Source organism: Notamacropus eugenii, chromosome 4 (assembly GCF_028372415.1).
Source record: "Notamacropus eugenii isolate mMacEug1 chromosome 4, mMacEug1.pri_v2, whole genome shotgun sequence".
Classification (NCBI taxonomy): domain Eukaryota; kingdom Metazoa; phylum Chordata; class Mammalia; order Diprotodontia; family Macropodidae; genus Notamacropus; species Notamacropus eugenii.
The window spans coordinates 68,482,399-68,507,681 of record NC_092875.1 but is presented as its reverse complement, the minus strand read 5'-3'; the positions used below and the strand labels follow the sequence as shown (position 1 = coordinate 68,507,681).

General features: G+C 45.7%; 1 protein-coding gene across 1 annotated transcript; it reads left to right on the top strand.

The window, feature by feature from the left end:
• Positions 1–5,716: 5,716 nt before the first annotated feature.
• LOC140502230 (CUGBP Elav-like family member 5) lies at positions 5,717–23,949 on the top strand. The gene is made up of 3 exons (XM_072606528.1): positions 5,717–5,972; positions 23,378–23,460; positions 23,872–23,949. Exons 1-3 carry the CDS (start codon positions 5,717–5,719, stop codon positions 23,947–23,949), a joined length of 417 nt encoding a protein of 138 aa, XP_072462629.1.
• The last annotated feature ends 1,334 nt before the right edge of the window (positions 23,950–25,283 follow it).

The window sequence follows — 25,283 nt, the reverse complement described above, 5'->3', positions numbered from 1 at the left end:
CTAATACCTAGCACAGTGTCTTGCAAATAATCGGTGCTTAATAAATGGCTATTGAATTGAATCCAATTGAAATTCATTTAGGACAATTCCAAAAGACTCATGAGTTTACAAGCTGATGTTCATGGGAGTTCATGGGAGGCACACTAGTTGGGGCTCATGATCTCAAGTGTTCACAGTGGTCACCTACAAGATTACTCCTAGATCTAGAGGTAGCAGTGACTTCTGGAGGGATCCAATGTACCAACATAATGGTAAATTGGAGCACCCCAAAAGAATTACTACAGAACAGTAAGAGAAATGTCTTCTACTTGCAATGTTAGGAAAGTAATTGCAAGAGAGGCTCAGCCCCTAAACCAAGAGGAACAAGGTTTAGACTAGGCTTCCTAGTGTTCCTTGTTCCTGGAAGGCAGAGGAAGAAAACTCTTTGGGCAACCTGTATGAGAAATTGTGTTTTATTTGACATGGGGGTGTGATGGCCTGTGCTTCAGGAACAATCTTAAGGTTCAGCAAATGCTGTCCCGCCCTCCCTGGGGCACCAGGTACATTTCATCAGAAAGAGACAAGAAGTTCCTTCCCAGAGGGTATCTTCCCCACCCAGGGGACAGCTGGAAATCATAGTCCCTCATCCCTTATAGTTGGAGAGTTCTATGTAATTACAGGATGCTTTGTGGTTTACAGACATTTTCCCACTCATGATGTCATTTAATAACAATACCCCTCCCATGAGGGTGTCTGAGCAGTGATTATTATCCCCATTTTATGGATAAAGAAATTGAAATTGAGAAACACCTTTGGCTAAGGTCATATAACTAGAAAGTCAAGTCGATAAGCGTTTATGAAGTGTTTACTGTATGCCAAGCATTTTGCCAGTCCTTAGGGATTCAAAGAAAGGCAAAAACAGTCCCTACACCCAAGGAGAATATATTTCAACGGGGGAAATAACAGCTAAATAACTAGACATATAGGAGATAATCAGACTAGATGGAAGGCAGTCTCAGAAGGGGAGGACCTGGAGGGAAGCCATAAAGATTGGCTTCTTTTAGGAAGTCAATGGAAAACTGAAGTCCAGAGGCAGGGCCAAGGAGGCAGAGAGAGACTTCTGGCAGGGGAAGGGGTTGGAGCAGGAAATGCGAAGGCATGGAGAGGTGTGCACGAGGAACAGCAAACAGGCCAGCCTTGCTGAATCACAGACTGTGTAGGGTCAACAATGGGCATTTTTATAAAGTGCCTACTATATTCCAACCACTATGCTCAGCACCAGAGACATAAAGAAAAGCATCCAACAACCCCTGCTCTCCAGGAGCACAAAGTCTAATGGGGGAGACAACTGTGTACAAACAAACCAAAAATTTACGCAGGATAAATTAGAGATAATCTCAAAGGGAAAGCACTAATAATAAAAACTAGCACTTATGTCCCACCTACTATGTGCTAGGCACTTTACAAATATTCTTTCATTCAATCTTCACAACAACCTTGGGAAATAGAAGCCATTATAATTCCCATTTTACAGATGAGGAAACTGAGGTACACAGAGTTTAAGTCACATAAGTAATAAGTATCTGATTGGAACCCAGGTCTTTCTGACTCCAGGCCTGGTGCTCTATCTACTTTGTTGTGTATGTGTGTTTGTCCTTCATTGCCAAAGACCATGCCATCACAGAAACAATGACATGACTTACATTTGACTTTGTTTTGAGTGAGGGTAGGTCACCAGCCTCACTTCTCCTCCAGAGCCATCTGAATCCAGCGACCAGATATTCATTAGGATGAGTGGAGATGACCCAGGATGAGGCAATTGGGGTTAAGTGACTTGCCCAAGGTCACACAGCTAGTGAGTGTCAAGTGTCTGAGGTGAGATTTAAACTCAGGTCCTCGTGACTCTTGCACTGGTGCTCTATCCACTGCACCACCTAGCTGCCCTTATCCACTTAACCATCCAGCTACAATGAGCTAGCATTAAAGGAGACTGCAGAAGATGGGATTTTAGCTGAGACCTGAAGAAAGCCAGAGAAGCCATGAGAAAGAGATCAGGAGGGAGAGATTAGAAGGCGTGGGGTCCAGCCAATGACAAAGAACAGAGTTGGAAGATGAAGGGTAGAAAAGTATAAAAAGACTAGATGTGAGGGAGGGAAGGGATAAGCACCTACTATGTGCCTGAAAGAAGGGGATCAGTAATAAAGAGCTTTAAATGGCAAAGATTATGTATTTGATCCTGGAAGTAATAGGGAGCCAGCGATGGTAAATGAATACGAGCATGACATGGTCAGATCTGTGCTTTGGGAAAATCACCTTAGTACGTGTGGGGTGGATGGACTGTGATGTGGAGTGGCTTTAGGAAAGAGACCAATTAGAAGGCTACTGGAACAGTCCAGGCAAGAGGAGATAAGGGTCTGAACTAAGGTGGTGGCTGTGTGAGTGAAGAGAAGAGACTTCATGAAAATAAAAACAAGGAGACTTGGCAACACGTTCTATGAGTGAGAGTTGAGGTCACAAGGATGACCCTGAGGGTGCAAGCCTGGATGATTGAAAGGTTGATGGTACCCTCAATGTTAATAGGACTTGTACCTGGTCTTTTGCTGCCTAGTCTAATCCAATCCAATAAACATTTCTTAAGTGACTATTGTGTGCTAGGCATAGTACTAAATGCTGGGAATACAACTGATAAAAAGAAATAGAGCCCCTGCCCTTAATGAGAGTACAATATGAAAGGAGACAATGCACCAAAGGAAGCAGGAAAAGGGATGGGGGAGGGAATGGGCCACTAGGGGTTCTTCTTTGTAGAGTTGAAACCAGACCAAACAGCAGAGACAGAGTAGAGTGATCTGAGAATTCAGTTTCTGCCCTTTATATAGTCCAGCATCTAGGCGAAGCAGTGGATGGAGTACTGGGCCTGAAGTCAGGAAGAATCATCTTAATGAGTTCAAATCTGATCTCAGATACTAGGACCCCGGGAAAGTCACTTAACCCTGTTTGTCTGTGTTTCCTCATCTGTAAAATGAGCTGGAGAAGGAAAGGACAAACCATTCCAGTATCTTTACTGAGAAAACCCCAAATTGGGATCACAAAGAGTCCAACATGGGACTGGAAAAAAAACCCAAATGACTGAACAAGAAAATAAAGGAAAACACTGGGAGGAGTTTGGCATTTCATCCTCCAGCCCTCCAATCAGAGAGGAGGGTGAGAGAGGTGGTATCATTCAAGGCTGGAGTGGGCTTCTAAATGATGAGATTAGATGGGATGAACTTATCCTGGAAAGATCATCTTGCTCTATGGAGCTAAAACCAGGCAAGGCCCCAGGTCAGCGGGTCTAGATCTAGGATTCTCTGAATTTCTGGACCTTCACATATGAATAGTGCCGAAGCAGCCTGTGCTGGGGAGAGGACTCAAATGAAGCCTAGGGGATCACTTGTCAATGTCAGGAATGTTGCAGTGGGGGTTGGACTAAGAACCTTTTGAAATTTTTCTAGTTCTAAGACTCTAGAATTCTAATCCTGACCCAGGAGTCACAGAAAACAAGTCTACCACCTCTTTCCTATTGAAGACAATGATTATACTGCCTCCAAAGTCTTCTCCAGAATAAATACTACCCCCTCCCCCCACCCATTTTCCCCATATCCTTGTCATCCATCCCTAGCTGCCCCCAGCAGCTCCAGTTCATCAGTGTCTCTCCTATAATGGGATGCCCTCCACCAGACATGGGCTTCCCAAGTTCTCTCCAAGAGGATCCACAAGGATATGTGTTAGGGATCGAATTATTTCTCTAATAGCCCCAGGGACCTCCCCTTTCCCCACTCCACCCCCAGCAGAGACCCCAGTGCCTGCTCCTTCTTGCTCCATGACGCCTCAACACGGGGGTGGTGAGGTGGCAGGCAGGACCATCTGCCTCTGTCGCCTTCCCTCCCTGGGCTTCTGCCATGGCGATGAAAAGCTGTCTTTCCCTGTGTTTCCACCTACTCCCTGGCCCGGGTAATGCTTTGATGAATGTTCTCAAATCAGCAGCTCCTCCACCTCCAGATGATGGTGCTATAAAAGCAATCACTATTGGAGGAAGGGCTGCTCCGTGAAAGAGAGAGAGAGAGAGAAAGAGAGAGAGAGAGAGAGAGAGAGAGAGAGAGAGAGAGAGAGAGAGAGAGAGAGAGAGAGAGCAGGCTCAGAGCAATGCTTAGCATTAATTCCACAACCCAGGAGCAGAGAGAGGCAGGAGATAGAGGAAAATAATTTTTTTCCTCATCTTCTTTTTTCTTTCTGTTTCCCTGGAACCCAATTCCTGCTTGTCCACCATGAGATGGGAAGAAATGAGGAGGAGGGCATGGGAAAGGGATGCTGTGTTCTTCCTAGCAGGGGGCTCTCCCCTTCTTTCCCTGGTTAATTTCAAGGCAGAGGAATCTTTTCCTTCTATGGCATGCTTCAAGCCTAGTTCTTTTCATTGCCAGGTCTGGTGGTCTATCACCTGCCACAGGGAAAGCTCTCCAGACACTCCCCTACCACCAATCCACTTCCAGTCCACCTCTTAGCCCCATTCTATCTATGTGTTGCAAGCATCTTCTCTCAATCTGGATTGTAAGTTGTACATAATACTGACTTGAGCTCCTTACCTCCTTTTACATCTTCCTGCCTTTTATGTACTCCTTTCCCTTCCTCTGCCTCTTTTCTGCCTGGATCAGGCTGGAATGTTCCATTGCATTCCATAAAGGTGATGCCTTGTTCCCAGGCCAGAGAAATTTTAAATATCAGATGGTTCTAGGTTTGGAACCTCTTCTGCCTAACCACCACCATCCTTCATTCCCAAAGGGTTCTAGACCACGAGGCCTCAGAGACGTGGGCACAGCGTGTGCCTCTTTATAGTTTCCTTTGCAAATTCATATATTTGTGCCCTGGCTTGGAGGAGTACCCTTCCCAGCTGTCTGGACCAGTAGAGATGTTTCTTTAGTGAAGAGGTATTTCCACTTCCTCTAGACCTCAAGGAGTGAACCCTCCCCGGCAAGGACTGATGGGTTGGATTAAGTATAGTTGCCTTAGAAAAGTTGAATACTGGGGCTGGATGGGGCATTAGAAACAAAAATATCAAAACCCACCTAGTCTAACCCCTTCATTTTAGAAATGAGGAACCCTAGACCCAGGGAAGGGAAATGATTTGTCTAAGGTCATATAGGGAGTCTGAGATGAGAATTTGGATCTCTTGGACTCCAGACCAGCATCCTTCCCGCAACTCTGGGCTGCCCCATTTGGAGGAAGCAAGAGCAAAGAGTTCTGGAAAGGAACCAGATCCTGCTAGCCATCCCTCGCCCCTAGACTCCCTCAAATACGACGTTCCTAGGTCTAGCCCTTGCCCTGCCCCCGATGGGGAGGGAGGTGTGTGGCCGGGGCGGGGCATCGGAGCGGGCCTGATGCACCCTGGCTGGACTGGGAGGGAAGCCTCTCTGTCCTTGACAGGGGAGGGAGCTCGCAACGCCATCATCCCTGCAACCCCCCTGACCTCCCCCTGCCTTGAGTCCCTCCATCCTCCCTGGCGCTCCCTCCCTCCCTGCTCCCCGGGCGGGGGCCGTGGGAGCCCCAGGCGGCAGCGCCGGGCTCGGGCCAGCAGGTGTCGCTGCGGAGCGCTTCTTTTGTGGTCCTGATGCTGCCGCTGGCCTGAGAGCAAGAGCTTCCTCTCCAGCTGAGAGCTTTTCTCCTCCGTTCATTTGCTCTTCTCCAACCTGTGTCGGTCTCGGGCATGGCCAGACTGACGGAGAGCGAGGCAAGGCGGCAGCAGCAGCAGCAACTCCTGCAGTCCCGAGCCTCCCCGATGAGCAGCGGCCCCGAGCCCCCCGTCCAGCCGGACAGCATGAAGGACCTGGATGCCATCAAGCTCTTCGTCGGCCAGATCCCCCGCAACCTGGAGGAGAAGGACCTCAAGCCCCTCTTCGAGCAGTTCGGCAAGATCTACGAGCTGACGGTGCTGAAAGACCGCTACACCGGCATGCACAAAGGTGCGCCCCCGCCCCGCCCCTCCCCGGGCCGGCCGCCCCCTCTGCTCCTGCTCCGCGCTGCCCCTTCCAGCATCCCAGCGCCTGCTGCTCTCGCTCCTCGCCGCCCCTCCCCGCTCCACCTCCTGGCACCGTTATCATCATCGTTATCAGCATCATCTCTCCCTCTTTTCCTTTCTCCTTCCTCTTTCCCTTATCCTTCATCAGTCCCCCTCCTTTTCTTTTCACTCTTATCCTCCTTTTGCCTTCCATCCTCCCCCTCCATCCTCAGCATCCTCTCTGTCCCTCTTTCTCTCTGTCTCTCTCTCCTGTCTCCCCCTCCTTCCTTCTCCATCCCATCCCCCCCATCTCTCCCATACCTTTCCTTCACCCCCCTCAAGACCCCTCTGTCTCATCTTCTTCACTTCCCCCATCAGCCCTCCCTCTTTTCCTCCTCCCACTCCCCCTGGGTTTCTAGGGGGTGGTGTGGGCAGATTAGAGCCATCCCCCTCCCTACTTTTCCATTCATCCAAGCTTTTGACAGGAGCAACCCAGGAAGTTTTAACCTCCGGACAGAATCCCATTGGTAATTTTCACAAAGGGGACGCGCCTGTGCGGGAGACTGGGGAGATCAGAAACACTAAAGGTCCAACTGTCCAGTGTGCAAACAGATGCCAAGGAGGCCAGCTAGTTGGTAACTACAAAGAAAAAGGGGATGGGGATGTGTGGGGAGAGAGGATCTATGGGAAGAGAATTCCTATTTATGAAAATGCAATCTTGCCCCAATGTTTGGGGGAAAGAGTCTGTCTCTCCCTTCCTCTTACATTCACCCATCTCTTGCCCATTTTGGAAAGCATCAATCTCCCTTCTTCCTCTATCCAACCCTACATCCTTCCCCTCCATCTCCCTGCCATTTCCTCATGCCTAAATTAATCCTGGATGAGGCAGGTTGGGGGAATGGGGTGAAGGGTTCCCTGTATCTGGAGACAATGAGCCCTTCGAAGGCAGAGCTGGGCAGAATCCTGGTGTGAAAATGAAAATCATTTGGCTAGTTTTGATAGACAGAGAAATAGGAAATTGCCCAGACCAGAAGGAGGTGGGCTTCCTGCAACCAGATGACCTGCCTCTGTAGAACAGAATCTCATTAAGATAAAGAAAAATTCAGTGACAGCAGGAGAGGAAAATTGTTTATGGTTCAACTTGCATCTTGGGTTCAGATTGCTCTTGTTAAATCAATTGTTCTGTGAGGGTATGCTTGTGCAGAGGAATTATGGACAGAGTTGACATGGTAAATATGGGAGGCTTGTGTTGTTGGCATCCATGTTTCCAATTCCCTTGTGAGCAATCAAGAATATTTAGGGACATGGAAACATGCATGGAATATCTTTGTGTCAGTTGCTGAGCAGGTACTGAAGTCCCAGAAAGCCCTTGGTGCCCCAAACATTCTGCCCCTGGCTGGAGGCCCTAACCCATGCTACCTTCAGTGTGCCTCTCCAGATGTCATCTTCTCAGGTCTTAGACATGAATCAGGGGGCCCTTTCCCCCCAGAATGCCTTCCTGATGGGGCAGGCATGTGGAGAGAATGTTGGACAGATGTCCAGATCAAATCTATGAGGGCTGGCTCATTCTGAAGCCTTTGCCAGTCTCCCAAAGGGAAGGCTGATGCCCTCACACCCCCTTAATGATGGAACCCTCTCAACAGTGCCCAGTAAAAACCCTAGTAAAATCTTCTGCTCATTCTCCTCAGCTTAGTCCTGTGATAGAGATGGTTAGATTTGATTTAAAAAAATCCAAGAACTGGACACTGAATGGGTAGATTGAACTTCTCTGAGGCCATGATGAGGCTCAAATTCCTCAACCTTCCCTTTTCTACTCCCTCCCCTCTTCCAACATGTGTAAAACATGAATCATCACTATCTAGAAAGATTCCTACCCCGGGTGGGGCTGGAGGTTGTCCTACAGGGCTGCCAGCATGCTTTACAGGAGACCAAGGCTCTCTCACATGGTACTCTTGGTGTCCTGGGCTCCTGAGGTGTGATCCAAGCAACTAAGGGTGGGAGGGTGGTTGTCTTGGTGATGGGAGACTTGAAGCATTTTTTTCCTTGTTAATTAACCTTCCCTTCTTCCTCTCCCCTCCATCACATACACACACATACACACACATCTCCTTAATTCTATGTTACTATCCTATTGAGATCAGTCTTCATCATCATGGCAGGGAAAAGAGAGTCCAAACACTAGGGGAGGTATAATTATGGACTCCTCTACCATGGATAATGACTTCCTGGACCCAGGGAGATGGAATTAAGGAAAGAGTATTTGGTATGCCCCAAATGCAAGAGATATCATTCACCTTCCTCTCTTTCTTTTAGAGACTCATAGAATCTTTGAGGTGGCAAATCTAAGTACCTCTGTTTGGATAAGTGTCATGCTTCAATGGCAACTTGAGGGGACAGGGTAGGACACCAAGATGTTGTTCCTGATTCTTTCTTTGAGGCTTATCTGGATATGATTAGCTGCTGGAGCCCTGGAGGAGTCCATTTCCATCAAAGCAGGTTTCCAATTTTTTAACCCCTTTGTGTACTGTGGCCTTACACCTTTATTTCAATATTTCCCTGAGGAGTGGGTTTGAGTTCCTACGGCTTGCTCCAGTGTTGGAGGATGTTGTGAGAGGGACCCAATGGACAAGGTGCCACCTACACACCAGTTTAGGTTCTGGGATAATGTGTCCTATGCTTAAGTATAGGTCTGGTGGAAGGCATCCAGAAGAGAATTGGAAGGGAGGAGAGTAGAAAGTATGGGGTTTCTCATAGAGATAACTCTAGGCCAAGAGTCAGAAGAACTGGATTCTAGCTACAGGTCAGACACTGATGAATTTGTAATCTTGGGTGAATCACTTTCCATTTGGGACCTCATTTTCCCCATCTGAAAAATGAGAATTTGGACTATATGTCCCCTAATGTCCCTTCCAGTTCCAAAACCCTATGTTCTAAGGGCCCTCCCCAGCTCTGACATCCTAGGTTCTAAGGGTTTTCCTAGCTCTAACATTCTATGTTCTAGGTCCCTCCCCAATCTGACATTCTACGCTGTATGATTCTAGAAAGGGAGGCAGCAAATTAATGGAGAGCTATGTGTGTGTTTCAAATGATGCTGAGCTGAAGGCAAGGAGAGAAGAATACTCTCTAGTTGCTGGGGTACAATGGGTAAAGAGGGGAGTAATGAACATTTGATTGGGACAACCAGAAGAAGACTACATTGCAAAGCCCAGTATCTTATTTGGGTCTCAGAATCACCCAGTGAAGCCAGTAAGAGCAAGGATTATTTTCTTCATTTTATAGCTAGAGAAACTGAGTCCTATAGAGGAAAAGAGTCTCGATGAAGGTCACTCAGTGACTCACTAGCATAGGTGGACCTTCCTACCTATGACTTTTTGTCATACCTGCGGCTGCTTAGGTTTGAGGGGAAATATCTGGACAGGGCTGGGTGCTGAAAGCTGGGGGAGATTAGGGTGTGTATGTGTATGTGGTTGGGGGGTGGGACCAGATCTCTCTAGAGCTCCCTTGGAGAGGGTGAAGGAATAAGTATCATTTCCATGAAAACTGAAAAATTCTTGATGGATACGATCGTTCCCTGAGTTGGGCGCTGGGAATAAAACTGCTGTGTGTGTGTGTGTGTGTGTGTGTGTGTGTGTGTGCCGCCACTCTCAGAACAAACCTGTTACCATCTGACAATGCTGGGCCTCGAAAATAGATTGGTGTGGCACGGTGGGGGCTGGGAACCAGGAGGGTATGGGAGGGGGCGGGGAGCCCATGAATAAAACACTCATTTCATTACAAACAGCCCATTAAATATAGTCTGCATTTGTAGGTTGAGGTCAAGCTACAGACAGAGGCAGAAATCTGTCACTAGCCTGTATGGAGATGAGGAGGCCAGTGTTGGCATTACCTGGGTGGGTTCTTGTAACAAAATTCATTCAGAAACACAGGATTCTATAGCAAAAAAAAAAAAAAAGTCCCTCCCCTAACCTCTGCTCTGAGTTGGCTTTTTTAATTTGGTTTTTGGGGTGTGTGTGTGTGTGTGTGTGTGTGTGTGTGTGTGTGTGTGTGTGTGTGTATATAGATATGTATTTGTGGAAAGAGAGACAGAAAGAGACAAAGAGAGACAGAGAGAAAGGCAGAGAGAGACAGAGAGCAGGCATGTAGGGCTACTGTTTTTGGTTATTAATTTTCTTTCCAGGGAAAGATGCTTGTGAGTGCAAGAATAGAATTTGGAGAGGGGGGTGGATTTCACTCCCTACCTCTCCCATCCCATTTGTTTCCAGTCATTCCCATGATTCCTCAGCCCCTCTGGCCTCTAGCCCCTGAGGCCATCCCGTGATGTTTGGGAAATTTTCTTCCCCCTCCCCCATCCTGTTTCCCAGGACCCAGCACCCTATTCTTATCTCTCCCTTGGGTCCAGGGCCTGGCAAATTTGGCGCATCTGGTGGGCGTCGTTAATTTTTCTATGAATGTTAATGCCTTAATGTCAATATTATTATGAAGTGGTTTATATATTCATATTAGCAGATGAATATTAATGCTCCAACACCCTCTGTAGTGGTTTGTGTTACTCCAGTTCCCCTGGTATTATTCACAATGCCATTTTTTTCTATTTATGTTAATCGCATATACATTTGCATATTAATGGTAATATTTGTCTTAAAAGGGTTATTTTGAGGGAGGGAGGGAAGGAAGAAAATGATTGATTAGAGATGGGGGAGACACAGACCACTGGCCAGCACTCCAGGATTTGGAGGGATGGTAACTCCTAGACCAGGGTCTGGGCCAGGTGTCATCCCTAGTGGGTTTTAAGAGGGAAGGAGAGGGGGGCTCTGAAAGCGTGAGATTCAGAGAGAGCCTGATGTGGTATCCAGAGGGAGATGACAGAGGAAGGAGGGAAGTCTGAAGATGGAGAAGGGGAGAGGGAAGTGGAAGGGGCAAGGCAAGGGGATGGACAGGGGAATGAGAATTATAGGGCATTATGCCAGGTGAAAGCTGATCAGCTTAAACCTCAGAGCTGGGGGACACAATCCAATCAAGCAAGAAGAGCTAAGATCAATTCCTGTTACTTCAGGGCAGGGTTTGATCAGACATGGACAGCACAAGGGCGAGGGGCCCCAAAGAATCTGCTCTGTCCGTTGTCCGTTCTTCTCCAGGGCAGAAGGGAGCAGCAATGGTCTGAGCCCCGGGAAAATCTGGGTTTGATATTAATCAATCATCTAATTTTATTGAGCACCTGCTGTGGTAATCTTTCACATGCATTTCACAAGGCCCTTTTTCATTCAGATCCTCATTTGTTTTTTTGCAATACCCCCTGTAAGGTGGACAGAACAGGAATTATCACCCCCGTTTTTCAGCTGGGAAAATGGAGGCTCAGCAGACGTGATTTGCCCTGTAAAATGAAAGGGTTAGACTAAATGATCTCTTAAAAGATCCTTCCTAGCTTTCTATGTTCTATGTCCTAAGAAGTCTCTCCTGGGTCTGACACGCTGTATTTCCCAATTCTGACATGTACCCTTTTTCAATTCCCCTGAGTTGTTAGTGTCCCATCTCCAGAATTTACTTGGTACTTGTTTTGCATCTTGTCTTTACTCATCTGTGTACATGCTGTACCTCTCCAGTACATTGTAAACTGATTGAAGGCAGGTACTGTAAATAAACAAAATACTATCCTCAGCACCTAGGACAGTGCCCAGAACATAGTTGGAGCCTAAATGGGCTTGCTGAATTGAATTGAGTGCTACCTTCTAAGATTCCTTCCAACTCTGTGTCTTTATATTCTTAGGTGTCTTCTAGCTCTGAAATTCTGGGTTCTAAGGTCACTTCTAGCTGACTGTGTCCCCAGACCTGACCCTCAGGAAGGCTGTAGCAACTAGGCGGTTCAATGGGTAGAGCAGTGGACCTGGAGTCATGAAGAGCTAATTCCAAATTCAGCCTCAGACACTAACTAGCTGTGTCATACTGGGCAACTCACTTAACCTCTGCCTCAGTTTCTGTATCTATATAATGGGGAAATAATGGCACCTTCTTCCAAGGGTTGTTGTGAGGAACAAATGCGTTAATATTGGTAAAAAGTTCCTGGCACATAGTAGGAACTTAATAAATGTTAGTTCTCTCCTCTCTGATTTCTAGTCCAGTGGGAGAAAAAAAAGACAGATGCACCAATTAACAGTGATCAAGAAAAGAACTTGATAAGACAGTTTCAGACAAGATGCTCAGACAAGATGGAAATCTCACTTCCAACTCAGATGAACAGAAAGTCTTAGAGGAGGTGGCATTTGAAAGGGGCATGGGAAAAATAAGTCTCCAGAGAGCCAAGGATCACCGGGAAGATAAAATGTAGAGCCTCAGTACCTCTGTGGCTAGCTGATGAGTGCATATGTGTGTGTGTGTATAACACACATGTGTATGAATGTATGCAGTGTGTGGGTGGGGGAGTGAGTAGGGCCAACATGTGCAGGTGGATGGGGTGTGTATACATTTGTAGATGGATGTGTGTGTGTCAGGGGGAGGGGGGGCGAGTATGGAATAAGTAATTCCTCTGGTAACAAGGAGGGTCTTCATTCAACCATCCACACTTTCCCACCTGCTTGTGAACACACAAACATTTGTGAGATGGAAAAGTTCATTGGGAAGGCAGGTCAGAGACCCTGCTGTAGGAATCCACTCTAAAGTGGACAGGTGAGGATAGAGGAAATTATGAGAAGTCAGGTTGAAGTTGATATAAAGATGACTTTGCACAAATAGCCAGAGTCTGGAGGGGACAGAGCTCCCTTTCCCTAGATGGTTTTAATCACAAAACTGGGTAACCTTCTGTGAGGAATGATGTAGGAAGGATCACAGCATTTGGCAGATGGTTGAACCAGGGGCCCTCTGGGGTCCTGCTCCACCTTAATTGAGGAACTGTTGGGGGGAGAGGAGGTATGAAAAATCAGGCTCTATCTGACTGGTTCAAAGTACCTTCTAACACCCAGGAGGTCCTGGATGAAGATCTCATTGCATCCCAGCTGACTTAAGTCCCTGGGATTAGCTGGAGTGATTGGGCATGATTAATAGTGATGAGAACAAAAGCTAGTGGCTCTCTGTTACCTGCAGGATCAAATATAAGCTCCATTGTTTGGCACTTAAAGCTCTTCACAACCTGACCCCATCTTACCTTGGCAGTCTTATACATTTTATTCAGTTGTGTCTTACTCTCCGAGACTCCATTTGGGGTTTTCTTGGCAGAGATACTAGAGTGGTTTGCCATTTCCTTCTCCAGCTCATTTGACAGGTGAGGAAACTGAGGCAAACAGGGTTAAGTGACTTGCCAGGGTCACCCAGCTAGTAAGTGTCTGAGGCTGGAATTGAACTCAGGTTTTTTTGACTCCAGGGCTGGTGCTCTATCCATGGTGCTACCTAGATGATCCCATTTTACACATTATGCTCCTTCATACACATGATGGTTCAGCCAAACTAGCCTACCCTGTTACATAATAATTCATTACTCCTCTCCCTACTTTTGTGCAAGCTGTCTCCCATACCTGGGATGCTGTCCCTTCTCACTTTCTTTTCGAAGATTTCCTCCCCTGTCATTAACTGTCTCTAAGAGAAAGATCCCTCCAAGGCTCAGCTCAGAGGTCACCTTTTACAATGAGACCTTTCTTCCTCAAACACTCAACATGGTGCCTGGTTTATAGTAGGCATTCAATAAATACTTATTCCTGCCTCCCCTCCCCTTCTCAATTTGACCGAAGTTATCTTATATCGATTTTGTGTTTATCTCCTTACATTCACATTGTCTCTGGTAGACTGTGAGTTCACTGAGGGCAAGGATCAGTTGTTTCATTTTTGTGGAATCCCCAGTACTTGGTTCATAACCAACACTTAATATATACACGTTAACTGTTTGCTTGATTGAATAACAATAGTATTTATTTAGTATCTGAAGTTGACATAACAATTCCACTTATGAATTGTACCTTACAGCTACAAACCAATTGGATTTTCATAGCAATCTTTTGAGGAAGTTAAGAAAGTGTTAATATCCCTATTTTACAGCTTATAGGATAATTATAGGAGTTGGAGCTAGGGAGGACTTTAAAGCCCATCTGGTCCAACTTCCTTCCTTTACAGAAAAAAAAACCTAGGCTCAGAGGGTTGGAACCCAAGTCTTTCCACTCTAAGAGTCTTGAATGGAGTGGGCATTCAGTAGACACTGGATTGAATTGAATTCTATTGAATGCTTGATCCCAGGTAACTATGCCCACTTGGTCTGGTGTCTGGAAGTGCCCTCTCTCTCTCACAGCCCCTCCCCACACACACACTTAGAAGTCCTTTGATTCACTCTTTAAAGTCAATGTAGCTCTGCAGACAGAGGGGTTTGAGTGGAGAGTCAGGGACCCAGGCTTTTGTCCCACTGGAGCTCCCTGACTGGCCTCTTGCTTGAGTGGCCTCACTGTGAGCCTTGGGTCGTTCTGCCTGCTGGGTTGGGAGCAAGAGATCCAGTCTCCTGAGCTTTGATTTTCCCATCTGTGCTGTTGGTCCTGTTTCCTTCTCGGGGAAATAGGACTGGATAATCTCTCAAGAACCTCTGTGTTCAGGTTGCTCCCAGTTCTGACGTCCTAGATTCCTTCCTAGATTCTAAGTTTCCCTCCATCTCTAATATTTTGCATTCTAAGAGCCTTCTCAGCTCTGACTCTCTGGTACTGGTGACTCTGGGCTCTCCCTGCTCTCACATTCTCTCTCTTAAGGGCCCTCCCAGATCTGACCTCCTGGGTTCTAAGGGTTCTTCCAGTTCTGACACCCTGTGTTCTAAGGGTTCTCCCAGTTCTGACATCCTGTGTTCTAAGGGCCCTCCCAGCCCTGACATTCTGTGTTCTAGGGACCCTCCCAGCTCTGGGTAGGTGGTTCTCTCTTTTTTTTCTTTATTCATTCTTTTCTTCATTCATTCAACAATTCAAGTGCCTACTACAGCACTATACAAGCACTTAATAGACATTAATTTGTGGACTAAGCATTTATTAAGTACTTACTGCCATATCGAAGGTGCTTGTGATAGGCTTGATGTAGGGGGAGAGAAATGAGTAAGAGATGCCCTCATGGAGTTCATTGTCTATGGGGGGAGGTTGAGACATCTACAAAAATACCAAAGCAGAATGTGCTGAGGTCCACAGAGACATACAAAGCTCAACAAGCTTCCCGCTAGCAAGATTAGGAAAGTTTCCCCAGAGGAAGAGACACTTAAGCTGAGACCTGTAAAATGGAGAGAATTACAAAGGAAAAGATGGCAGACCTACATTCCAGGAGGGAGGAAAATACAGGACACATTTAAAGAGAACAGTTTATATGCAACATATCATGGAAGGGAAGATAAATCTGCAAAGGCTCACTAAAGTTAGACTATTAGGTACCTAAAGATTCTATACCTTTTGTGGGTACTGGAGATTCATAAAAGGTATTAGGCTAGGTGAGGGTCATAATCAGAATTGGGTTTTAAGAAGCAGATTCTGATGACCTGTGAAGGAGGGTTCATGGGATCATAGGTTTATATCTTAAAGGGCCTGCCCTCCTCATTATACATATAAGGAAACTGAGGCACAGGCAGGTTAGGTAAGTGGTCCACACAGATAGGAAGAGGAAAGGCTGGGATTGATCCTAAGTCTGACTCCAAAATCAATCATTCTTTCTATTGTAAATAGAAAGGAATATACCAGAAGCAGAGAACTTATCTGGGGAGTCCAGTCAAGAGGTGACAAAATCTGAATGAGGGTGCTGGCCATTAGAGTGGCAAGTAGGGGACTGACCTGAGACAGAGGTCAGAGCCAAGATAGAAGGCTACTGGTTGGTTGTGGTGAGGTCAAGGAGGTGCCAGAAGTACCCTATTCGTTCCAAACTGTAGAGATTTGTTGATATCTCCAGGGATAGAGAGAGGACAGAAGGCCATGAGGCATCCCAAAGAGGTTGCCTTTCCTGGAATCCCAGAAGAGGATAGTTATGCCCAGAGATTCAGTCTGAAAGCAACACTATGGGGTACCTGTTTGGGTAGCCTGAAGAAAAGGTCTTTTAAGATGGAGGATGAGACCATGTCTCAACATCCATGGCCCATCCTCCCCCTCTGCTAAGGACTGGAATATCCATGAGGGTTTCCTCAAGGAGCTCATTAAAGGTATGGGAAATGAGGACAGGATCATGCATAGATTTGCATATGATTGATGGACATTTGCATGTATCACCTGAGACAACACTGCCTTTCCCCCATCATTCTCAAGTTAAAGTGTTACCATGATTTCTTCTGTCTTGGATTTTCTCACCAACTACCATCTCTGATCCCCATCTCTGGCTGGGGAGGGGGAGTAGGGGAGGAAGGCTTGGAAGACAAGGAAGAGTAGAGACCTGGTTTCCTATCTAAAGTCAAGACTAGTCTGACCCTGCTTAGCTGGTGGGAGTCAGCCAAGTGGGACAGGCATGGGAGCAGTGAAAGATTGTTACCATCTGTTAAGTGGGCGGTCTGTCCAAATGGTGTTCTTCAGACACATAGAGGAAGCTTCCTGATTACAATCAGGGACCGCCATGCTTTCAGCTGGGTCTTCATCCACACTTTCTTGCCTTGCTTCCTCTTGTGAAGAAGAAGACATGTATATGACATGACTGGTGGGCATTAGGACTAAGGATGGGACTGGGATCAGGACTGAGATTAAGTATGGGTTCAATGATCAGTCTGAAGCAGGACCAAGTTCAAGGACTGAGTTGAGACTGGGTTTAGGTTTTAGGACCATGCAATTCCACTAGATTGTTGGAGTTGAAGGGAATCTTAGATCAAAGAATGTAGAAAATCAGAGCTGGGAGGGCCCTTAGAACCCAGAATGTCAAAGCCAGGAGAGCCCTTAGAACATAGAATGTTAGCACTGGGAGGGCCCTTAGAGCACAGGATGTGAGGGCTTGGAGGGCCCTTAGAACCCAGGATGTCAGAGCTGGGAGGGATCTTAGGATGTCAGAAACTTGAACTTGAGCCCTGGTTTTGTATGTAATACAGCCCCCTCATTCCAAAGATAAGGAAGCTGAGATCCAGCGAAGGGACATATTTTGCCAAAGTTCCCATGGACTCAAAGTGAGGGGGCAGAGCCAGGGACTCAAAGCCAGGTCTCCTCCAAGGCCAGGTCAGGTCTCTTTCCATTATTCCATACTTTCTATCATGGAGATAGCCTGTCTCTTAGTACACTTTAGTTTCCTTTTGGTGCCTCAGGACCAAATGACTGAGCAGAGCATGACTTTATACTCAAAAGAAAAGTAATAGAGTGAAAGACCAAATTTAGTCAATTTCTTTTAGACAATTCAAATAACAAGCCTTGGTGAGTTAGAGTTATTTCCAAAAAGCTTGGAGATTTGTTTAGATTCCCTTTATCCCCTGACCAACCCCTAACAAAGAAGATTCTGATTTGTGACCCAGCCAGGAGGGACCTGAGAACACGGAACGTAGAATGTCAGAGCTAGAAAGGATTTTGTAACGTAGAACACAGAATCACAGGATTTAGAAGTGGAGGAGAGTTTAGAGATTTTCTTATCCAACTCTCTTGTTTTACAGATGGGGAAACCAAGGTTCAGATTATCTCTTAGGTCCCTTCTAACTGTGATGCTAAGAGTAATCTGGACCCAAAATGAATATCCAAACCCGGTTGTGATTTCTTCCAAGCTAGCTATGCTTGTTGTTGGGACCAGCCCACTGGACAGGCTCAGGGCTCAAGTCACCAGTCTCTTACCTTCTTTCTCCCTTCTCTTTTCCCCCCTGATTTTCAGTATAGCTAGAATTAGAGGCTGATATTGGCATGGGGGGCTGGGCTGGGCTGGCAGGCAGAGGAGAGGAGCAACATTTACCGAAGAGAATTGGCCCCTGGATGCAGTTGGCCACTGCTAGCCCTTGGCAGGCAGCCTCCATCCTCTGCCAGCGAGGGATTTCCATATTTTTGGAGCCTGTTAAATTATCAAAGGGCTGCTGTGCATAGATTCCACTCCTCTCCCCTTCTGACAAATCAAATTATCAGAGCCAAGATTGAATTATAAATGGCTTAAGATGATCTATTCATTGTTGGTATTTAAAGTCTCCTTGGTCTCAAAGCATTGGAGAGTTCGAGGCCCTCTAGCCTCCCACATGGAACCCTGGGATCACCAACAACAAAGGTCAATGTGTTTTTCCACACACTTGGCTCCATTCTTGGAAGCACCTCTGGCTGGAGCTGTATCACCCAGGAATACAAAATTTGGAGATCCTGCCAATGGGTGAAAAGACTTGGACTTGGAAATGAAAGGCAGGGCAGGGATGAGCCTCAGAGGTTCTGAGGTTTGTACCCCAGTCCATTTGCTTATTAATAGTTTAACCTTGGAAAAGTCACTCAGTTTCTCAGAGCCTCAGTTTCCTCACCTGTAAAATGAAGAAAATAAGTCCTGCCCTGCCTCCTTTGTGGAGATGTTGGAAAGATCAATCCAACCAACCAAATAAATGCTTTTAAATACAATTATAGGCCAGGCACTGTGCTAAGGAAGCAAGACAAACAAAAGGACATCACACATAGGAAAGAAAGACAAAATACATAGAAATGGTGACCTTGTAGGGGTGGAGACCAATAGATAGGGAGACCAGGAGGGGCCTCACATACAAGGTGGCAATTGAGCTTAAATATAGAAGGGAACTGGGAATTCTAGGGATAGAGGTGAGAAGAGAGAACAGAGGTTGAGCAGAAAAAAGGCCAGTTTGTCTGGACCAGTCAGTGGAGGAGAGTAATGTGTAATTAAGTCTGAGAAGGGAGGATGGGACCAGGTTGGGGGGAATTTTTCAAGCTGAACAATAGTGTTTTTATTTACCCTATTATATACATATATCACATACATATATATACACACACATGTATTATATTATATATACATACATGTCGTATATATGTGCATATGTATGTCTATACACATATATGTATATATCCTATATATGGGGAGTGGCTGGAGATTATTGAGTGGCAGAGTGGTATGGTCAGATGGGCCTGCTAGGAAAATCGCTTTGGCAACTACATGGAGGATGAATCCAATGAAATAATGGATAGGAGAGTACGTTGTAACTGCATAGTATAATAGAAATGTCAGCTATTGTCATTATTATTACAAATGCATGTGTTATCTTTTGTGTACAAAGATGATCCCCCTGACTCACCCCCTCTGGAAAGGGAGTTCTGCCTGCCATCTTCAGCAGTGGGAATAGGCTGTTCTGAATTATCTATATTTTCCTCTCCTTCTTTGTGACCAGCAGCATATTTCACTTAGGGGGTGTTAGGGTTCAGGCTGTGGTGGCAGAGTAATTCCTCAGTATGGAAGCAGGGAGCAGATCAGTCTGGGGCGTAGACTGCAGAGGACAAGGTGGGGAGATTAGGGAGCTGTCCAGTTTAGTTGGAACGTAGATTATGTGAAGGGCAAGAGATACAATTATACACACAGGATGGATCAAGATTTTGGAAGACCTTGAATGCTAGAGTGCAATAGGGGTGGGGATGGGGAGACTTTTTTTTTTTTAAACTGGGAAAGCATTGGGGAATCCTAGATGATCCATAAGGTCTGTCACAGCTCTGTCCCTATACAAGGTCTGCTGTTCTACAGTGTGAAGTCTCCTCCAGCTCCAACATTCTGGGTTTATTTTCTGTGGACCTTCCCAGCTCTGTTACTCTGTCCTAAAAGCCCTTATAGCCTTAACATTTTGTGTTCTAAGGGCCCTTCTTGCACTGACATTCTGGGTTCTAGAGACCCTCCCAGGTCTGACATCCTATGTTCTAAAGACCCTCCCAGCTCTGACATTACTAGAAAAAAATCTCAGAGATAGAAGATTACTCAGAGGTCATCAAGTCCAACCCATATCTGACCAAGAATCCCTCCCCCACCCCTCCAACATACCCAACAAAGGGTCCTCCAACCTTTGCTTGGGGACCTCCGGTGAAGGAGACCCCATCCCTTCCCAGGGTTTCCTGTTCTACTTCAGCACACCTGTCATTTGTTTGGAAGTTTTTGACAATGAAAGCTAACATTTACATGGCACATACTATGTGCTAGGCACATTATTTTATCGGATTCATCCTCTATGTGGTTGCCAAAGCGATTTTCCTAACAGGTCCATCTGACTGTACTACTCTTCCACTCAATAATCTCCAGCCACTCCCTATATATAGGACATATACATATATATGTATAAACATACATATGCACATATATACATTTGTATATCTATAATATACATATGTATATATAATATATGTATGTGATATATATGTATACAATAGGATAAATAAAAACACTATTGTTCAGCTTGAAAAATTCCCCCCAACCTAGTCCCATCCTCCCTTTCCAGGCTTAATTAAATTATCTCATTTTATCCTCACAACAACTCTGAAAGGTTAGTGCTATTGCAGTTGAGGAAACTGAGGCAGATAAAGCCTAAGTAACTTGCCTAGGATCTCATATCTAGTAACTATCTGAGGCTGGATTTGAATTTAGGTCTTCCTGACTCCAGGCCTGCCACTCATTCTATCCACTGGGTCACCTAGATGCTTAAATTCTTCCTGTTATCGAGTTGAAGTCTACACCCTATAGTAGTGCTTGTAAGGGCTGAATTCACCACTATCATAGATTACTCCAACTCTCAGGGCCAACCAAAATGAGCCTAATTCCTCTTCTATAGACCAGCCCTTCAAATACCTGAGCATAGCCCTTATGTCTGCCATCTTTTCTTCTCTAGGCTAAACATCCTCATTAGTTCTTTCCATCAATCATTAGGTGGAATAATCCTGAGACCCTTCAACATTCTGATCTTCCTCTGGATATTCTCTAGTTTATCAGGGTAGTACCCAGAATTATGAACACTATTGTGTTCTGAGGACAACCTAGTACAATAGGGCTATCCCCTACCTAGTCCTGGAGATTCTGTCCCTCTTAATGTGGCCTGAAAGCAAATTAGCTTTTTGATTGCCATATATGACACAGGGTTGACTCATGTTTAACTTGAAATCCATAAAGATACCAGATCTTTTTTTCCAGGTAAATGTGTAATCATACATCTGCTGTCTTGTACTTGTGAGCTGACTTTTTGAACCCAAGTGTATGACTTTACATTTAACCCTAGATTTCTCCCAATATGTTTCATATTGTAATGACTTCCAGTTCAAAGGTTCTATTTTGTGTTCTTACTCTGACTTGAATTCAATAATTATTTATTAAACTTCTGCTATGTGTAAGCTATTGTGCTCAGTGCAGAGGATACAAAGATGAAAAACAATATGAGCCCTACCCTAGAGGCACTCATAATCTGTAGAAGGTTGAGAGATACAAATCCCAATAAATTGGAATATAGAATCATAGGAAAGGTTAAAAAATGACAAGATTATATGGGGGAAATTTGAGTGGCCCAGTTTGCTTTGCAAGTTCAAAGTACAGCTAGAAAGAGAAGTCAAAGTCAGATAAATGCAGACTTTAGAGGCCAGCCTGAGACACTTGCATTTTATCTGGGAGGTACTGGGGACCCAATGAAGGTTATTAACTAGGATAGTGACCTGATCAGATTGGCGCATTGGGCAGTTTACTATGGCAGCAGAATGAACGGTGGAGGGAAGCAGGAAGAGACTGAAAACAGGTAGGTTGGTCAGGAGGCTATTTCAATTGTCCAGTCAAGATGTAAGGAGGGCCTAAATTAAAATATTTGCAGTGGGAGCGAAAGGGAGAGTACCAATTTGAGAAACAACTTTGGAATGAAGATTAATAGGATTTGGTCAATGGTTTGTATTTGGGTGGAGGGGGATGGGGAGAAGTCTTGCCAGAAGGTCATCAAAAGAAGGGTAGAGGATGAGTCCAGTCTGAAGAGTTGGGCTTAGGGTATTGACTGCTCATTTAGGTGGAGAGATCTCAGGGGCATTTGGAGATACAGGACTGGAGCTCAGGAGGGATGTTCAATACAGATTTGAGAGTCATGTCCAGAAACATAATATTTGGAATTGGAGAGTTAATGTGTATTCATCCTTCATTGCCGAAGAAGACCATGCCATCAGAGAAATGATGACATGACTTGCACTTGACTTTGAATGAGGGAGGGCTGTGCATGTCACTAGCCTCACTTCTCCTCAAGAGCCATCTGAATCCAGTGACCAGATGATCACTCATCAGGATGAGTGGAGATGACCCAGGATGAGGCAATTGGGGTTAAGTGACCTGCTCAAGGTCACACAACTAGTGAGTGTCAAGTGTCTGAGGTGAGATTTGAACTCGGGTCCTCCTGACTCCTGCACTGGTGCTCTATCACACTGTACCACCTAGCTGTCCCAGAGAGTGAATGAGATTATCAAGGGAGTGGAGACTGTCTGGAGATGCCCACCTTTAAGGCCATATAAACTTGGGGGTGGGATTAGTTAGTGTCTAGAGATCCTTCCAGCCCTGACATTGTCTGTGCTTGAATGAGGCTTGAATGAGATAAAGATTAATCAGAGAAGCTGGGTTCAAATTATGGCCCTTCCCTCTACTGGCTTTGTGGCCTTGGGCAAATTATTTCATCTCTCTGGGCCTCAGTTTCCTCATCTGTCAAGTGAGAGGCAGATGAGTACTAAGATCCTTTTCAGCTCTAAGTCTATGCACCCTAGGCTCCTTTTAAAGTCCCTCCACACTCTGGTGCTTGGGGATTTTCAGTCTCCTTGAAGCTAGGCACTTTAGGGCTTATCCTCCTCCCCAAATTATACTATAGTAATTACTTCCTCTGTTCTCCTTCCTCTCCCACCTCCCATCCATAAACCCCCCCAATGACCCTCATTTCACCAGGTCCTTCCTCTGTTGGTTTTTAACCTTGATTCTTCTCCTAATGACTCCCCCTGAACCCTCTTCTCCTTCCTCCCCAGCCAGAGCAAATTTCAACTCAAGCCCTCTTTCTTGTGTCTCCTTATCCTCTCCCCCCCCCATTCCAGATCATTAACAAACAACTGAAGGACAGGATGGGGTGGAGAATGAACATCTTTTCCTGCTTAGGGCAGAAGAGCTGAGTCTGATGAGGAGAAACAAGAGAATGCATGTCCCAAGACTGGGACTCAGGAGTGGGTGATGGAGAATGTAAATGAAAGAAGTGGGGGGCTGGCAAATGTTTAACAACTGGCTCCCCAGGAAAAAATATATGCTGGACATACTTTTAAATTTAATCCTCATTGTTAACACGTCTAACAATCAACACGATATTGGATCAAGGCCTGATCTGTTGTAGAGCTTGCCGATTTCCAGGGAATAAAAGCTCCTGCTGAAAATTCACCCATCTTTGTGAACCATTGAAAGCAGATCCAGCGCACCTGAAAGAAAAAAAAAAAAATCTCTTTTCTCTAACACCTGATTTCCATTTCTTTCTCTCCTCTACAGGGTGCGCTTTCCTCACCTACTGCGCCCGGGATTCCGCCATCAAGGCCCAGACCGCTCTGCACGAACAAAAGACTCTGCCTGGGGTGAGTCTGGCTTGGGAATGGGGGAGGGGAAGAGCGGGGTGAGAGGGAATGAGAGTCCCCCAGAAGGGTATACAGGGTTTAGAGAGGGAGTTGTCGTTGCAGACAAGCTTGGTTTATAAGAAGACCCCATCTCTCATAAAACGCCTCCCTTCCTAACCCACAATTACATGCAGCAACTACAGAGATGTAAAAAATTGGGAGGTGGAGAAAGGAGGTCTAGAAGGTTTGACAAAAATGAGTACTGCAGGTCATTGTAGGAGCCTTAGAATGCCCTCCTTCTGTTCTCTAGTAAGGACTGACTCTTCTCCCTTTGTCAATTACAAACAAAACAGACCTGACTGGGCAGGGGCTTCTTGGGTGGTAGTTCTGCCAGCGTTCCTTGCTCTCTGTCCCCTCTCTCCACTTCCCCAGGCTGACCACAGTCCTGAAAAGACTCGATCAAACACAAAACAACACAAAAAAGCCAGCCACCTTCTGATTGAATATTAGCTCTGTAAAGGCAGAGACTTGTTAATCATTTTTTGTCTTTGTGCATTCTCAGTGCTTAGCACATAGTAGGTGTTAATAAATCCTTGTAGATTTATTACATTATTACAATATAGTTATACTATTTATTTATTATATTCCAGGACATGAGGACTGCCTGTAAACTCAGAGAATTTAGCTCAAGTGGGTATCCTGGGTTAGTGTAGGAGCCTAAGAAAGCTTTTCTGAAGTTCTGTAAATAGTCCTTGGGGAATCTGACAAAACTGGGATTAGGCACAGAGGCATCTAGCCTCAGTATTGGGACTGACACATTTCAGTTCTTGGGGTTCTTTTACTTTTAGAGAGCCCTTGGGTCAGAGGCTTACTAGTGGTCACTGGTGATGGAGAAAAAGGTCAGAGAGCAAGAACAATAAGGTAGTAGGTGGCCTGAACATCCAGGAAAAATAAGGCGGATGTTGGACAGCTCCCATAAATCTATGATCTCAGTCAGAGGCAATACAGAAAGAAAATGCCCATGGGTCAGGAGACCTGGGTCCCATACCAGGTTGTGTCATGCATTCACTGCATTCCCTTAACAAATCCTTTTCTCTCTCTGGATCTCAGTTTCCCCATTTGTAAAATGAGGGAGATGGATTAGAGATAATCGCAAAAGTCCCATCCAACTATAAAATGCTAAAACCCCAATAAAGTATCAGGCCTCTGAGAGTGGAGCTGGCCTCCAAATCTCTTCCCTAATCTATGTCCCTGAAGGCTGAGAGTGCCAAGGCAGGAGTGGGATTTTCCTTGCAGAGCCTCAGGAGGGGTTTGCCTGCTGACCCAGCTCTCCCCTGGCACTGATGGGGGCCTCTTCCTTGCATCAGGCTCTCAGCAGAACAGTCTCCAGGTATTTAAATCTGTGGATTAATTTGTAGGGAGGTAGCACTCTGCTAATTACAGACCTTCCGTGCTCATCTCATTGTGGGAGACTAGAGGAAGCTGCCAGGGTTGGTGACTGGATTTAATTTGTTAGGGGTGGAAAAAGTGTAGAGATAGAGAGGACTAGGGGGAACTGAGGGACAATGGAGAAAGTGCCAGATTGGGAAACAGGAAGCCTTGGTTCTAATTCTTGTTCTGTCTTCAACTTACCTTGTGGCCTTCAGCCAAAACCTTCCATTGGTTAGATCTGACTGTGCCACCTTGGACATGTTACTTAACCCTTTCTCTGCATCTTGGTTTTTGCATCAGTAAAATGAGTGACTAAATGATCCCTAATCCTTTCTAGCTGTAAATGCTATGAGCTCCTTTCTCCTTCGAGCTAACCTGTACTGGGGGGCAGGGAGGATGTGGCCACAGTTTTC